This window comes from Marmota monax, unplaced genomic scaffold (genome assembly GCF_021218885.2).
Source record: "Marmota monax isolate L192 unplaced genomic scaffold, Marmota_monax_Labrador192_F-V1.1 WCK01_AAM20220418_F8-fsc00008, whole genome shotgun sequence".
NCBI lineage: Eukaryota > Metazoa > Chordata > Mammalia > Rodentia > Sciuridae > Marmota > Marmota monax.
This window is the reverse complement of record NW_026694432.1, coordinates 61,800-80,300: the sequence shown is the minus strand read 5'-3', so window position 1 is coordinate 80,300 and position 18,501 is coordinate 61,800. Positions and strand designations below refer to the sequence as shown.

The 18,501-nt window shown below is 32.9% G+C and overlaps 1 protein-coding gene across 2 annotated transcripts in view; it reads right to left on the bottom strand.

Annotated features, from left to right (window-relative positions):
- The window catches only part of Faf1 (Fas associated factor 1), a 287,958-nt gene that overhangs the window by 240,268 nt on the left and 29,189 nt on the right, over nt 1-18,501 (bottom strand). For both annotated transcript variants that reach the window (XM_046468956.2, XM_058570760.1), the window contains exons 3-4: nt 11,116-11,207; nt 5,867-5,958 (exon numbers count right to left, since the gene is read on the bottom strand). In XM_046468956.2, the coding sequence (XP_046324912.2) occupies nt 5,867-5,958; nt 11,116-11,207 (184 nt within the window). The remainder of the gene's footprint in view (nt 1-5,866; nt 5,959-11,115; nt 11,208-18,501) is intronic.

Below are 18,501 nucleotides of genomic sequence, written 5' to 3'. Positions count from 1 at the left end.
AACACTTTATGATAAGTTTGACAACAGTAAAACAACCAGTGAATAGAATACAGATGATAGACTCCCTCCAAAATAAAACTCACTTTGCAGCATTAGTCATGAAACTTTTCATATTCATTACAACAGATGTTTACTACAGACTTCTTATAACACTTTTAAGTTTAGGGAGATGCTCAGTAAGAATACTCTTGTTCTTTATAGTTCAGGATCTAGTTGGAGAGATCATCATACATCAAACAGTATGAGGATGAAGAAAACTAAGGCTCACAGAAGAAACCTGTAACCTGAGGCTACGAAACTTATTGTAGGTCATATACAGAACAGACTCTGTTTAAATATAATGTCAAGAGTTTCTTTCAATACCCCATACCAGATTGGGAAAAATCAGAGGGAACACTGGGCAAAGATAAAGTCTAACTTCATGTCAAGGAGTAGCAATTGTCTACTTCCTTAAATTTATGAGATATTTGTCCTTTGTTAACCAAATATCTAGTCTCTGCTCTTCAGCATTAGAATTCCACTCCTTGGCTTAGATGTCTTTTAAGAGGCAAATATTCTTAGGAATATTTGGAATGCACTTTACAGTATGCATTCCAAAAATATTTCCAAGTATCTACTTTGTTTCAGACACTCTTTTGACTGCTAGGGATACAGCAATAAACAAAAGTTTCTTGGTTTTTTTGTAGCTTTACGTTGTGATGAGATAGACAATAAATGTGAAAGATTTGGTATGTGACTATGATCGGTCAATTTCTCCTTATAATTCTGTCAAATTTTGCTGACTTGTTTACACAAGTTTACAGCTGTCACATCATCTTATACTACAATGCTCATAACTTAAATTTAAGTGATATTAATATCACTTATCAAATACTTAATACTTTCTTGAAATCCTTATTCTCATAACTATCACATGATTTCTATTTCAGTATTATCTATAAATTTAGACTTTGTTGCAAACCATTACTATTACAGTGCTGAAATCTAGAACCCAAAAATATTGTCCATTTGGCATCAAATCTTTTTATTCTTTTCTATTCTTTCACCTTTCCCACTGACTCTAAACCTACTAGCTAACTTCATTTTAAAACTTAATGAACTCCACCCCTGCTTCCCTGCTACAGAATGAAATGTATCCCTTTAAAATTCATACATCCAAGCCATAACCCTCAATGTGACTGACTATATTTGGGAATAGGGTCTTTAGTAGGTAACTGGGGCTAAATGAGGTCATAAAGGTGGGGCCCTAATCTGCTGGGACTGAAAAGGATCAATATCTCTGGAGGTACCCCTTCCCTCTCTTTCTCTCTCTCTCTCTCTCTAAGACACACACACACACACACACACACACAGTTTTTTATAGAAGACTTAGTTAACTAAGACACTCCCATACCCCTTTTGGTTGTCAGCCCTTTTTTGGTTTCACTTGTTAAAAATTTTTCCTATTTGCTGTTTCTTTCTCCAATAATTATCCAGTCTCTACTTTTTCCCTTAGTAGTCAAGTTTTCTGAAGATAATATTAACTCCTTAATTCTCACTTATCCCTTAAAATCTACTATATTCTAATTGTCCTTTACAGCACTCTACCAAAAGTTATTTTAATAAAGTCATAAATTACTTATATATGTCCACCCAATGGCCTTTTTAATAATCATCATCCTATAAAATGTACCTCAGTATCTTACAATATCATTCATCTGAGACAAAAAATAAAGGTACAAGTATAGATTTTTCAGGAAGATAATTAGCTCAGTTCTAGAATTTAACTTTTGAATTAAATACAAGACGCAAAAATGTCAGGCTTCACATACAAACTGGACATTCGAGTTTGTAAATACAAACTAGACTGTAGAAAATGAAAGGTTGAGGGGCTGGGGTTGTGGCTTAGTGGTAGAGCGCTTGCCTGACATGTGTGAGGCACTGGGTTGGATTCTCAGCACCATATAAAAATAAATAAATAAAATAAAGGTATGTGTCCATCTACAACCAAAAATAAAAAATTAAAAGAAAAAGAAAATGAAAGATTGAGATAAAATTCCAGGGAGAAGGTACAATAAAATAAGAGGATTGCTAAGAATAGAACTCTCAAGAACACTAATATTTAGAACAGGTGAAGAAAAGAAAAACTTACAATGGAGATTCAATGAAGCAACCTGAATTTAGAAGGAACTAGGAATAAATACAATCTAAAAAAAAAATTTCGGAAAAGGGAAGAAATTCTTAGAGGCCTCATATCCTTAATGAATAGATTTACACACTTTTTGAGGACAGAGCTTTTCTTTATCCAGTAAGTAATCAAAAAAAAAAAAAAAATCAATGAGCTAAATCTTTCCAACAATAATATGAAACATGTAGTTTTTTACCTTTCTAATTTTCCTATGACTTATAATTTAATTTGCAGCTGTGCCACAGAGGCCTCAGCCTTACAATTAATTAGTGAAATCTGATTTTCCCCCTTTTTTTGAGACAAGTCTCACTAAGTTGTCCAGGCTGGCTGAACTTATGATCATTTCACTCAGCCTTCCAAGTACCTGGGATCACAAACACATGAAGCTGTGCCAGCTAATTTATTTTTCAAAAGTCTTAAAATGCTTTTTAACTGTTATAAAGATCATGACTAAAGAGTTTGCTCTTAAATTCTCAAAAAGCTTGAAATTCTGTTTTCTAAACGTATAATTTACTTTAAAATGATTTTTAATTCAATTGGAAGTGTTCATACGATAATTTTGCAACTCTAGTACCTTTTTTCTTTCCCCAGAAATTATAAATACAAAGACTCAATTACCAGGCACCCCCTAGTGGCAGTAAAGTCAAGAAGGTTTTTAAAAAATAATTTTCACCAAAATTTCAGGAGAAAATGGCTTGTCAGTAAATAGTTTAAGAACTTGGTACTTTATGTTTTATTAAATTATTTAAAATTTACTTAAGAGTAAATTTACAAACTGAAAATTCATGAATATTCTTGAGAAGAATCACAGTAGGTGAAATAACATAAATAAACTCCCTTCAAGAGTATGTATTGTTTTAGAGAATATTAATACTTTATAGGAAAAGAACCTTATGTTTGCTATTGCACTAGAATTGGAATGGTGGTATCTAGGAGCAGAACCTTATCAGAGTTGTTGCATTATAATTACTTTATTCTACAACTACCACCCCCCCCCCTGCCAATCTAGCAACATCCACTGAACTGATTCCAGAGAAAAATGTAACAAAATATCAATAAAATCAATTAAATATCAAACCAACCACCTAAACAAAATAGTTTTTTTCACAGAATTTACTATTTTCATAATTTGAAATGGTATATAACTCTAGGAAATTTTTTTACACTATCATTTAGATATCAAAATTATTTTTATTTCATGAAACACCAAATAAAATGAAAAAAATTACAAGTTAAATTAATTATTACTGTTAGCTTTTAAGGTTTTGTTTTTTGGAATGATTTCCATGAGGGTTGAAGATAAAGCTCAGTGGTAGAGCACTTGCCTAGCATTCAAAGGCCCTGGGTTCAATCCCCAGCACCATAAATAAATGAATGAATGAATTTCCCAGCACTGAAAGTATGTTATAAAAAGCTAATTTCTTGGGGCTGGGGTTGTGGCTCATGGGTAGAGCGTTGACCTAGCACATGCTAGGCCCTGGGTTCGATCCACAGCACCACAATAAAAAATAAATAAAGGCATTGTGTCCAATTACAGCTAAAAATTAAATATTTTTTAAAAAGCTAATTTCTACTTATACCAGAAGATATAGTGGTAAGGCTACCAATAAATAAATAAAAAAACAAACAAACCCTGACTTTTTAGTTAGGTTTTACTAAAATGTATACTAATGTGACTTTTATAACAGCAGGAATCTACATATCCCCTTTTTACATTGTATCTTTTGTTGGCCTTTGAACTTTTCTCTTATTGTTTCAACATAAGAAATGGCATCATTATAACTTGATAAAAATCCATGAAGTCAAATAGGAAAATACTTCTGTGCTTTAGTTCTCATTCTCTAAAAACACTGCCATTTCAGCAGTATTGTAGGCCCCTGCTTGCCTAGGGACCGAGTGATTAGCAATAAGAGGTCAGCCACATGGCAATGAAGAACATTTCCATTAGCCTAGAAAGACATTCTGATAAATCCATTTAATCATACTATTGGAAAGCACAAGATTATAAACAATGATGCTCCTGTCTGCTTTTAATGATGTGGATTACATACTATATGATAGTGATAACACTTTGTTAACTAACTTACAAAATAATGTTTTACCTGACTAGATACAGAATCACACTTACAACTCTTTGTCATAAGCTCATCTGAGTTTTCTATCAACATTACTATAAACACAAGGATTATGTTTGTAGTTTGTACATTTGTGCTATTTGTGCATATTCCGCTTTTCATTTATATGATCTACATATACAAGATGAAGAGCAATACAAGAAATTTTTATATTCTTAACCTAGAACAAACTATTTACAGACTATCAAATATAATTATGCTAGATTTAACTTTTCAGTTCAGTGATTTTCTACTTTGATGAAGCCAAATTTAAGATTCCCCTCTCTCTCTCAGTACTTACCTAAAAATGAGAATATTTGGTAGATGACTGGGGAAGAACTTAATGATATTCAAAGCTTAGGAATACAATTTTCTCTAGCACATAAACCAAGCAAATCCACACACCAAGTTGTATTAGAAAGAGGAAAAGAGGCCAGGCCTGGTGGTGCTTGCCTGTAACCCAATAGGCTCAGGAGGTTGAGGCAGGAAGATCCCAAGTTCAAAGCCAGCCTCAGCAACTTAGCAAGACCTTGTCTCAAAACTTGAAAAACAAATAAATAAAGGGGGCTGGGAATGTGGTTCAGTGGTTAAGTGCCTCTGGGTTCAATCCCTGGCACCAAAAGAATAAAAAATAACTAATGAATTAAAAATAAATAAGAAGAAGAAATGTGTATAAAAATGTGTATAAAACTGAAAATTTAAAAATCAACTGTAGTTATGGGGTAATATTGTTTAAAAGACTCACAAAATTATTATTCTATCATTAGTATAATCAGTTACTACAGATCATTTGCTTCATCTAGCAATAATAAATTTAATGTGCTATTAAATACTAAAATCTCTTTAAAATTCCATAAATGTGTTGAAAAATGAAAACAAAAACAATGATTTCCTCTATTTCTTTTTTTTAACATTTATTTTTTAGTTGTAGGTGGACACAATACCTTTATTTTACTTTTATGTGGTACTGAGGATCAAACCCAGTGCTACGCATGCTAGCCAAGTGTTCTATCTCTGAGCCGCAGACCCAACCTAATTCCCTCTATTTCAAAGAGAAAATAATCTTAATAAAAATTTTATGTCTGTTTTCCCAGTTTTATTCTTCAGAGCCCAATGAATATTCTTTAAAGGTATGTCTTCCTCCCTTTCCCCTAATACTGGAGTTTGAACCCAAGGCCTTACACATGCTAGGGAAGCATTCTAATACATCCTCATTCATTGATTCATTCATTCATTTATTTTGATATAGGGTCTCTCTGCATCAGCCTCCCCCCCAAGCAGTTAGGATTATAGGCACCACCATGCCCAGTTTAAGGTATATCTTCTTTAGCAATGAAAGCTCAGAGCTCCATTTATTCTTTCTCTTCCCTCTAACTCTAATTCTTCCCTTTCAACCAGAAAAGAGTCATTATAACTATTTTTAATATACTGGAGTTTTGCTAAAGATTTTCTTTGAGTAAGAAGATTCTGCCTCTAAAACTAACAAATTATCCAGACTAGATAGTTATAGCTTAAAGTAATAGCTTAAAGCAATTTAACAATCAAACTTTTCACTTCAGATTCCCAGGAAAAGCAAACACCTTACCCAGCATGACTAGATGATGAAGGTGGTGGCAAATCTGGTGTAAGGACATAAAGGCTGTTGTTTTTTGGCAAGTGTAGCGATTTTAAGACCGTCTGAAAAAGAAAAAATAAAACAAACATTTGTTGATTTATGGTTTTTTTAAAATAATACTTGAAAATTTAGCAATTTTCTAGTTTGACTTTTTGTCTTTGGGAAATTTCCTAAATAGGGTAATACAAAAGTGCTGAATACAAATAACCTAGTTTCTCTTGTATACATTATAAATTAGTCAAATTATGACTATTAAAGTAAAATGTAAATTCTTTAGCTCATGAAGAGTTACAAATGGATAAACACACACCTGAGACTCATTTAACTTCTTCACTCTAGAAGTATATGCTTGCAACTATTATGCACTGATTCCAGAGTCATTATGACAAATATTAGCAATGAAGATTTTCAGAAATCATTAGACCTTAGAAAGATAAGATAATAGAGAGCACCTCAAGCTAATGATTCTGTAGATAAGGAGGAATTACACTCTGAGAGGTTACCTAACTTGTATATAAGGAAGTATTAATTAGCTCAATTTACTCTTACTCTAGAAACCTTTCCTGTTAAAGCTCTCTGTCTGGAGGGAATAAATTACTCTTGAGCCACATCTGACCTACCATCTAAATAAACCATACACAAGTTTATTACATTTCTTGGCTACAAAATTCAAACATTTCAAACTCATAATATGATAGTAAATACTTGCTGAAATACTTTTGGGCAGCAATAACATTAGGAAGTATATTTTACATCACAGCTCAAGACATAAACTTATTCAACAGATATTTTATTGTGTCACATACTCCTTGATAGGATTACTCCAGCCATGGAGGATAGCACTGACTAGAATAGCCTAAAATAAAATTCCAATCAGAATTCACATTTTAGTAGGAATAAATAAAGTGATCAACCTATATAGCTGAGTATCAGAAAGGGATGAGTTTTTGTTTGTTTGTTTGTTTGTTTGTTGTTGTTTTTACTAAAGAAAAATCAAGGAAGGAAGAATATGAGATATAGGAGCTCCGTGATTTAAAACGAACTGGTCTCACTTGGAGAATGTAAATTTGAGCAAAGACCTAAAGTTGATAAGAGAAAAAAGCATGAGTATATATAGACAAAGAATATTTCAAGCAAAGGAAAGAGCCAATACAAAATGTTTAAGGAACAAGAAGGAGTTCAATGTAACTGGAGCCAAGTAAGCACTGGTAGGAGATAAGTCATACAGTAACAGTAACAATAAGGACAGAAAACATGTTGAATCATTTCTATTAATGTAAAGGTTTGGCTTTAATTCTGGATGAGGGGGAAGCTACTGTTGTAACATGATTGAATTCATGTTTAAAAAGAATTATACTGGCAGCCTGGTTCAGAATAGATGAGAAAGGGTTGGCAGAGGAGATCAGGAGAGCAGGTTAATGAAATAAAATAAGATAAAGCTGAAGGGGGCTTAAGTCAGTATGACAGCAGAAGTGGGGCAAACCAGTTGGATTCTGGATACATTATGAAGATGGTGCCAAAACATTTCCTTACAAACTATATACAGATTATGAGAGAAAAGTATCAATGATGACCCTAAAATTTTAGCTTAAACAAGTAGAAGGATGAAATTGCCATCAACTGATATGGGGAAGGCTAGAGATAAAGACTTACATTTTGGACCCACTAAATAGAAGTGTCTACTAAACATTCAAGTAGAGAAAGTAAGTAAATGACTGGATATAGAAATTTGGAATTCAAGACACGTCTGAAATGGATACATAAATTTTAAAAATATAAAATTACAGGAAAGAACAAAGTCATCAGCTGAGAGTAAGAATGAAGGGTAGTGTAGATAAACCAAGTATATACATTAGGATTTCCTAGCAACATTAAGGAGTGCTCTGAAAATCATGATCATGAATTTAAAAATATACTATCAGGATGATTTTGTTTGTTTCCAGCTACATTCTCCTATAAGACACAGAAAAGCCAGAGAGTTGGATTTAGTCAAAGTAAGGATTTCAGTCGAGCATGATGCTGTATGCAAGAAAATTATAATGACTATCATGAAATTTAATCTAGAGTAAAATGTGGAGAAAATGATATAATGAACATGAAAAGAGGGAAGAAAAAATGAACTGGCAATATAAATTGGGTTAAGGATTATTGGGATTAGGATAACTAAAATAAGTGAGCGAGAAAGATGAGAGATGATCACCAAAAAAAAAAAAAATGGGAGCTTGAAATTAAGATAAGAGTTGTCATTATTAAAAGATGATAAGACCACAGGTCTGAGCTAAGTGGAGAAAGATTTTTGTAGAGGAGATATTTATGGAACTAAAAGGTTAAAGTATTAGAAAAATCATTTACATTATATTAAGAATTAGGAAACAGTAATTATAAACCAGACACTAAAAATTATCAGGAAATAAAGGGTAATGACTTCAATAAGTAGATGATATAATCTTTTGACATGAAAATCCAAAGTCAAAAGAATTTTACAGAAGAAAAACAGATAAAGGTCTAGAAAAAGAAATGAGGAACAATGAGGCTGAGGGAGGAGAGAAGAGGATAAGAAGTTGGAGGTCAGCCTGGGAAACACAGAAAGACCCCATTGGAAAAGATTACCTCTGTCTTCAAGTGAAGAGTTTGATAATAGAAGGAATTATGCTAATGATTAATTCCTTCCACAGCAAACCTCTGCATGTAGCAAAAAAGTTTAAGACATCATAGAGGAAAAAGGACAGAGACAGGTATGGATGTGTAGGGACTATGAGGATTTAAGTGAGGAATGACTTGGGAATCTCATACTCCTTGCAGTGATTGACAGGGGGGAAAGGTGTAATGAAATTAGTCCAGACTAAATCAAAGCAAATGATAATACAACGTTAAAGTATTAGAAAGCAAGGAATGGCTGTTTAGTAATACTTCTTAACTGTGCAGATGGAGGTAAGGACTCCTAGGAAAGGATGATCTTACATAAGCAGGGAATAAGAACTTATTCTTTTTTGCGCTACTAGGTATTAAATCTGGAGATGTTCTATCACTGAGTGCTATACAGCCCTTTTTATTTCATTCTGAGACAGGGTCTTAACTAAGTTGTCCAGATTGGCCTTAAATTTATAACTTCTTGCCTCAGCCTCCTGAATAGCAGGGATTATAGGCATGTGCCATGGCATCCAGCTTGAAAGTATTACTGTAATGAAAGCTATGTTAAATATTGTAACATACAGCTTAATCAACATTTTCAAAATGATTGCCTTAGCCAGTGTAGTAGTGTGTGCCTGTAATGGCAGCTACTAGTGAGGCTGAGGGAGAAGGATAACAAGTTGGAGGTCAGCCTGGGGGTGGGGGGGGTTTTCTCTTCAAAAACTACTGAAAATTCCATGCAAGATTTTTTCATAGTCACAAGTTTCTAAATAAAAGAATGAATAAATAATATCTATGTAAATGATTACATTTTGGTGTTTTACTTATTTTTGTCAAGACTGTTAGTTCATACTACTCTTTTTTTTTTAATAAATCCATGTATAAACTACAACAGCCAGAGGCTTGAGCTGTATGTAGTTCAATGATAGAGCACTTATCTATCATGCATGAGGCTCTTTTGTGATCTCTAGCATTACAAAAACAGAAAAACCACTTAGCACCAGTGGTCAGCAAACTATCAACCACTACAAATTCAGCCTGTTAACTGTTTTGTATAGTCTGAAAGTTAAGAATGATTTTACATTTTTAAATGATTGGGAGGAAGAATATCAAAAATATATTCTCATGACATGAAATTACATAAAATTTAAATATGTTGTCCATAAATAAAGTTACATTGGGACAGAATTATGCTTGCTCTTTCACATATTGTCTACGGCTGCTTTCACTCTTTCTTGACAGCCAAGTCAAGTAGCTGCAATAGAGACCTTAAGGCCCACAAAGCCTAAAATATTTATTATGGTAGTTTTATACAGAAAACTTGCTAACTCCTAACTTATACCTAAACTTATAAATATTTTGTCTACCTGAAATTCCTGTAAATAACTTATTGAAATACTCTAAACTTCTCCTTATATCACATGAACTCACATATGATCTAAAATCACAATGACTATCTGAAGCTTTTCACAGAGAACTGAACAAAAAGTTGCAGATTCTATTTATGCCTGATTGTAAAAATACTGACTCAGTAACAGTATGGGAAGAGTCAATATATTACTTCTACCTCAAACATTTACAACTTTAGATTTAACTCATTTCTTTTCCTCCGTCCTCACTCTTTCTGTAAAAATAAGGTGTATGAAACATTTTATATCCAAGGCTGCTAATACATGCCCCTAAGAACAGAAGCTATTATCTGAAAATTACAACATTGCAGATTCTTAAAATATTATTCATTCCACTCACCTGCCACTATCCAAGTAAACAAAGAAATATTCTATCATTTAAATTTTCTAAGTTTTAAGTTTCCCATTATTATCTTTGTTTCATAATTTACACTTGCAAAAACGTATACATTGTGTGAGGGGCTGGAGGTATAGCTCAGTTGGTAGAGTGCTTGTCTCAAAAGCACAAGGTCCTGGGTTCAATCCCCAGCACGCCCCCCCCCCCAAAAAAAAATATATATATATACATATACACACACACATTGTGTGAGACTTCTTTCAGGTAAGTAAGTAATTGTTCAATAAGTTATCATTCCAGAGCACTCACTGACACTCTTAAGAAGTTTGAGAAAAAGACGGACATCTTAAAAAAAAAAAAAGAATGTCAAAACTCCTATAAAATACTTAGAAAAAAATATTCCACATAATATTTTCATTTACATAACTCATTTAAAACTATTTTTGGTTTAGTACAAAAAGACTTTAGCTTGAAAATCACTGTGGATTACATAAACAAAATTACTATCATCAAATCTATTTCTGGCATATATAACAATATTAGTCAAAATCAATTTTTATATACAAATTAGTCAATTGCATAATTTAATTTTATTTCTCGGCAATTAAGAAACTCACACTGGCCGTGTATGGTGGTACATGCCTGTAATCCTAGTGACCAGGGAAGCTAAGACAGAAAGATTACCAAGTTCAAGGCTAGCCTCAGCAACTCAGTGAGGCCCTAAGCAACTAAGTGAGACCCTGTCTCAAAATAAAAAGGGCTAGGGATATATCTCAGTGATAAAGGGGCCCTGAGTTCAATCCCCAGTACTAAATACCAAAAAAGCAAGAAAAGAAACTCACACTGTCCTCCACATCTCCAGTTTTCCAGCCTTTTAACAGCATTTTAGACACAGGAATCTGAAGTTCATTTTCTAGAATCTGTTTAATTTCTCCTGTATAAATAAGAAGAGACCAAAGATTACCAACAAAAAAACACTGCCAATATTTGTCCATAATAGGACTAGCATTAATATTTCCATATAGTATACAATGACATTTTTCACATGCATGATATTTTTAAAATTTAGTCCAAACTTCAAATCTCCTTGATCACACAACTTAGTGCCCCCTTGAAGAACTCAGGCTTCAACATTAATTATGCAAAAATCCACAATTAATTAAATAGTTCATTAATTAATGTACTAATCTGTTTAAAAGCGTGGCTTCTAAATAAATAGATATCAGTGACTGGAGGTTTGAATAGAGAAGCCAATCAATTGACAATATCTATCATGTGCTCAGTATATGATAGGAGTAGCAGATAAAGTATAAATCCTATGGCATAATAATAGTTCACAGAGAGCAGGTTTTATAATGAAAATCTATGTTGAAATTTTATTTTGGGAAAATAAAATAACTTGCCTGCTCTTATTTCTGCTTCTATAAAATGGAAAAGAATATCACCTATCTCATCTATCCATAGGATACAAGTATGAAAGGAGATAATATACCTTAAATAAGAAGAGACTGGAAAAAAAAAGCCAATGTATATGATCTACAAGACAATTTAAATTTTATTGAAGAGTAAAGCAAAAGAATTTCAGAGGGCGGGGGGAAACTAGAGATGAAACTTAAGGAAATTCTATTCAGTAAAGATAAGAAATTGAAAGGTTTTTTTAAAAAAAAATTGAACAAGATGCTAATGAGAAACAGTGAGGAAGCACAATTTTTCCATATTTTTCAGAAATTCTTTTTCACAATCACATCTACTTACAAATTAATGCTATGAGCTCTCATACTATGCTATGTGAAACAGAACACTGAATCAAAATATGCAAATCTGTCATATATCTGCTTATATTGGATTGCTGCTGGTCTATAATTTTAGAGTAAAAATAATTTAATTTCACTTTAAAATAACAGAAACATCTGATCTAGTTAAAGAGGGAAAATAATTCCATGCCATTAAAGGAAAAGCAAAGCAAGAGGAAAAAAACTTATGCTACATAAGTTCTATGCAACACAACTGCTGAAGTAGGTAATGCTACAACTTGCCTCAGTGACAATTTTTACTTTCCAAAAGAAAGTTCCTATCTGGACACTTTGGATAATGCCTCGCCATCATAAAAACAATTCTGGTTCAACACTATATTTGTAGAACAAACTTTAATCAACCTTGTCATTCAAAAATGTCACTGCTGACAAAGAAAGTATCATTCTGTTTACAGAAATAGTAAAAAGGTAAGCTTTACTTTTCATACCAAATACATATAAACATTGCCCTTTCATTCAGGCTAAGGCTGGTATTTCTGGAGCTGTGCCTGTCTAGAACTGGGCATATGCATTTGCAAAAGTCTGTTCAATGCTTTCTTCTTCTCAGAAACATACCTCCACCTGACACCTCCTTCTTACAATCCTGAAAACAAAAAAACAACCATTAAAAAAAAATTAGCTTAAAGTCTCAATTACTGGGGGCTGGGGTTGTGGCTCAGCCATAGCATGCTCACCCAGCACATGTGAAGTGCTGGGTTGTATCCTCAGCACCTCATAAAAATAAATAAATAAAAATAAAGATATGGTGTCCAATTGCAACTATAAAAATGTTTTTTAAAAAAAAAGTCTTGTTTTGAACAACAAATTAAAAAAAACGTCTCAATTACTCTTTGCAGAAAGCCTGAAGAATATGAGACCAAAAAAAAAAAAAAAAAAAACTTTTGTTCCACAGACAGGAATAAAAAACAAAGTCAGTTATCTAATCTTCTTTTCTCCTCCCCCTTACTGCTACCTTTTCTTGTCCTCTAAGAATTCTACTACAATTCTCACTATTCTGTTCTTTTTCTATGAAATCAACTTTGTTAGCTTCAGAATATGAGTTGAGAGCATGTGGCATTTGTCTTTCTGTACCTGGTTGATTTCACTTAATAATGACCTCTACTTTCATCCACTTGGACACAAATGATAGGATTTCATTCTTTTTATGGCGGAATGATATTTCACTGTGAATCTATATCACATTTTGTCTACTCACATCCCCACCAGTTAATACACATCCCCATTAAGAGTGAGAGTTCCCCTTTTCTCTTCATATTCACTATCATTTTTTGCTTTTTCATTATTACAGGTTTTCTGACTGGGGTGAGATGTTATCTCACTGTGGTTTTAATTTATATCTCCCTAACAATTAGTAATGTTAGCATTTTTTTTCATATATTTTTTGGCCATTTGTATAACTTCTTTCCAGATATGTCTACTCAAATCAGGCCTCCATTTTTTTTTTTTTTTTTAAACAATGGGGCTCTCGTTAATTTGTCCAGGATGAACCTGAACTACCTGGCTCAAAAGATCCTCTTTCCTCAGCCTGCTAGGAGTACAGGCATGTTCACATGTGTGAGGACTGGACACCAAGAGCTTTACATTTGAGCTACATCCCCAATCCTTTTTATTTTTTGAGACAGGGTGTTGCTAAGTCACTGAGGGGTCTTGCTAATTGTTGAGGTTGGCCTGGAATTTGCCATTTTCCTACCTCAGCTGCCTGAATCACTGGAATTGTATATGCCACTGTGCCAGCTATTTGATATTTTATTTTTTTAATTTTTAAAAATTTTTTAATATTTATTTATTTTAGTTAGTTTTTTGGCAGACACACATCTTTTTTTATTTTATTTTTATGTGGTGCTGAGGATCGAACCCAGCGCCGCACTCATGCCAGGCGAGTGCATTACTGCTTGAGCCACATCCCCAGCCCTATTTGATATTTTAAAAATCAGATTATTGGGTTTGTTGTTGCTGCTGTTGTTGAGGTTTTTTATTTTTCATATATTCTGGATAGTAATCTTATCAAATATTTCCCAAATCTTTTCTTATCAAAGTTTCCAAATATTTTCTCCCATTGTTTAGTTTGCATCTTCATTATAATTAGGAGGGGTAAGTTCTAATTTTATACAGCACACTTGGGTGACTATAGTTTAACAACTTATTATATATTTTATGAAGAACTGAAAGGACTTTGAAGGCTCCAAACACAAATAAATGATAAATTTTTAAGGAGATGGAAATGCTAATTATTTACCCTGATTTGACTATTACACACTATATACATGTATCAAATTACCACATTGTATCCCATAAACATGCACATTTATGTGCTAATTAAAAAAGAAAAATTGAAGTCTTTTAAATTTGCACTGGAGAAACTCTAAAATATTTTCACTAATAATAAAAGTAACACATACATATTTTAAGAAACAAAATACAAAAATCAATTCCTATATCAATCCCCCCCCCAAAAGAACACAAAGCCAGAACCATGACAGCAATCTGAGTTCCTCATATTTTAACAATTATTCTGTATTTACCTCAATTCAAAAAATGTTGGTTTGAGTTGTATCATTATTACAACTCATGAGGTAACATATACATTAACTTTCTAGCATGGAAATTGTCAATGTAGGCTCTCAATTACCTGGTTATTGTGTTTTAGGATATCTAAAATAATTTAGAGCAGAGAAATGCTACAGTACAGCAAGTCTCATTCCTACTTGGATCTGCCTAATTCCCAAAAACTTACTACAAAATAGCACTGCCATTAGTGTTCACCCCTCTCCCCCATGTTATTTGGACAATTGTCAAGATAGGCTATTGTCACCAAGAATACATCACTGAATCCAATAGCTTACTTTAAAAAAAAAACTTGAGATACCTTAAAAATTAAAAATAAAACTACTATTTGAATCAGCAATTCCACTAATGGGTATATATCCCAGTGAAATCACTATATCTAAGAAATCTGTACTTCATGTTCATTGTAGCACTGTTCACAATAGCCAGGAAATGGAAACAACCTAAGTGTTCATCAGTGGGTACATATACACAATGGAATACTATTCAGTCATAAAAAATACTATCTTTTATACAACACAAATGAAAAATGGAGCTCATTATGCCAAGTAAAATAAGCCAGGCACAGAAAGAGAAGTACCACATGATTTCAATCAGATGTAGAATCTACAAAACTTCACAGAAGTTCGTAGATGTTGAAAGTATAATGGTGGTCACCAGAAACTAAGGAGTAGGGAAGAAGGAGAGAAAGGTGAAAGGCTGATCAATGAGTACTAAGAAACAGGAGCAAGAAGTCTGGCTTGCTGTATACTGTATATTTTAAAGTGCTAGAAGAAAGGATTTTGAAAGTTTTTACCAGAAATGACAAATATTTGAGGAGACAGATATGATAAACACCATATTTTCATACATGTATATGTGGTATAACTTGGTGCTCCAATAATATCACATTAATATTCCCTAATGTACATTTTTAGGTTTAATATGTCAGTTAAAATAAAATTTAATAAAAACTTAATTGAATTATAATTTACAAATAATAAAATTGTGATTTTTGAGGTGAGATTTAAAAATATTTTCACTGTTGCAATCACCATACAATCAAGATAAAGAATATTTCCTGTAACACAAAAAGCCTACTTATACCATTCTGAAATTAAAAACCAGCCTCCATACCAACCACTGATCCTCATTTTCATCCTAAAAATTAGTTTTGTCTGTTTTCTTTTCTGTCCATGTTGTTCATCCATGTTACTATATATACCAATTATATAGCTCCTTTTCATTGCTGAGTACTATTCCTTTAGTGGTTGACAGCTTCTGAAATGGCTTCCAATCATCCCACCTCCTATTGCCCTTTATAAATCTCCTTGAGGGTGGTTGTATCTAAGTATTGTTTCTATAATGGTCAACAAATATATAAAAAAATGTTCAACATCTCTACCAATTAGAGAAATGCAAATTAAAACTAGGATTCCATCTCACTACAGTCAAAATGGCAACTATCAAAAATACAAGTAACAATAAATGCTGGTGAGGACGTGGAGAAAGTTTACTCATACATTGTTGGTGGGACTGCAAACTGATGCAATCATTATGGAAAGCAGTATGGAGATTCCTCAGAAAACTAGGAGTGGAGCCACCATTTGACTCAGTTATCCCACTCCTTAGTTTATACCCAAAGGACAGCATACTACAGTGATGCAGTCACATCAATGTTTATAGCAACTCAATTCACAATAGCTAAGTTATGGAATGAACCTAGTGCCCTTCAACAGATGAATGGATAAAGAAAATGTGATATACATACATACACACACACACACACACACACACAGGCATATTACTTAACCCAAAAGAATAAAATTATGGCATTTGCCAGTAAATGGATGGAACTGGAGACTATCAAGCTAAGTGAAATAAGGCAAAATCAAAAATCCAAAGGTCAAATGTTCTCTCAGATATGTGGATACTAACACACCATAAGGGTGGCAGGGAGAACAGAAGTTCATTGGATTAGACAAAAGGGAAAGAAGGGAAGAGAGGGGGGATAGGAAAAGGAAAGACAGTAGAATGAATCAGACATAACTTTCCTATGTTCATATATGAATACATGACCAGTGACACACCACATCACATACAACCACAAGAATGGGATCCTAATTAGGATAAGTTATACTCCATGTATGTATAATGTGTCAGAATACACTCTACTGTCATGTATATCTGAAAACAATAAAATTTTTAAAAAAGAATAAAACAGAGTTGGCACAGTGGCACACGCCTGTAATCTTGGTGGCATGGGAGGCTGAAGCAGGAGAATCACCAGTTCAAAACCAGCCTCAGCAAAAGCCAGATGCTAAGCAACTCAGTCTCTAAATAAAATACAAAATATAGGGGGATGTGGCTTAGTGATTGAGTGCCCTGAGTTAATCCTCAGTACCCCCCCCAAAAAAAGAATAAAATAAAAGTGAAATAATATCATCTCAGAAGTTAGATCACAAAATACTGGGACTTATATCTCTTTCTGAGGCCCCCAGTTCAACAGCCCACAAGAAAATCAAAAACAAGTGATCTCAGAAGTAGGTTTTTTTCTCAGTTGAACCTTGAGACTACATAATAATTGCAGCCCAAAAGAAACTATTTATACCATGATTCCTGATGTATATATAACTGTGAAATACACATCATCTTTTAAGTCACTAGATTTGGGTAATTTCTTACAAAGTAACAACCAATACATGTGGATATAGTACAATTGTTTACCTATCTGTTGGTTGATGAATATTTGAGCTGATTCTATTGTTCCATATTGGAAATAAAAGCCACAATGACATTACTGTGAACATATGTATTGATTTCTCTTAAGTAAATATGTTAAGAACAGAATTGCTAGACAGAACCTTGTTTAATCTCATTTAAAAACCTGCCAAACTATTTTGCAGAGTGACTGTACCAAGTTCCATTTGTTCCCTATCGCTAACAACAATTGGAATTTTTAGTGTTTTTAATTTTAGCCATTCCAACAGGTATAGTTCCTCATTGTATTTTAAATTTATATTCCCGGATTATTAATCACTAATGCCACTAAGCATCCTTCTGTGTTTACTGCCTATTTGCGTATCATCTTCTATAAAGTACTGAACAGTATTATCAGTGGACCTATCATTGCTCTCTATCTGAGGAGCAATGTACTTGGTCTCTCCTTGTAAAGTATTATTCGTATGTTCTTGAGCACCATCCTTTATTAGTTGAAAAAGTTCCCTTTAATTCCTATGTTGCTCTAGTTTTGGTTTTATTTTTTAACATGAAATGGGTATTGAATATTGTTAAATGCTTTTCCCTTCATATATTGAGATGATCAAATAATTTTCTCATTATTGTACTAATATGGAGAATTACAGTGATGGTTTATAACCTGTTAATCAAATCTTTCATTTCTAAAACAGCCTACTTCATGGTGAATACACTTAATTATATTTTGCAGGATTCAATTTGCAAATATTTGTAAAGGATTTCTGCCTCTGTAGTTATAAGAATATTTGCTTTCTTTTTTTCATGTAATATCTTTTTTAAAATATTTTTTCATGTAATATCTTTTTTTCCTGTAATATCTGTTTTGGATATTAGGATAATGCTGGCCTCATAAAAATAAATTACAAAATGTTTCATCTTTCTCTGTTTTGTGAAGGATTGATAAGATTTCTTCCTTAAATATTAGGTAGAATTTACCAGAGACACCATCTGGGCTTGGGGTTTTCTTAATGGGAAGGTTTTGTTCGTTAATTCAATTTATATATTTAATGTACAAGTACTCACGTATTTTACTTTTACTTCTGTAAGTGCAATAACCTGTACACTTAAAAAATAAATTTTCTAACCCTTTAAAGTTTCATGTATCTTTAAATT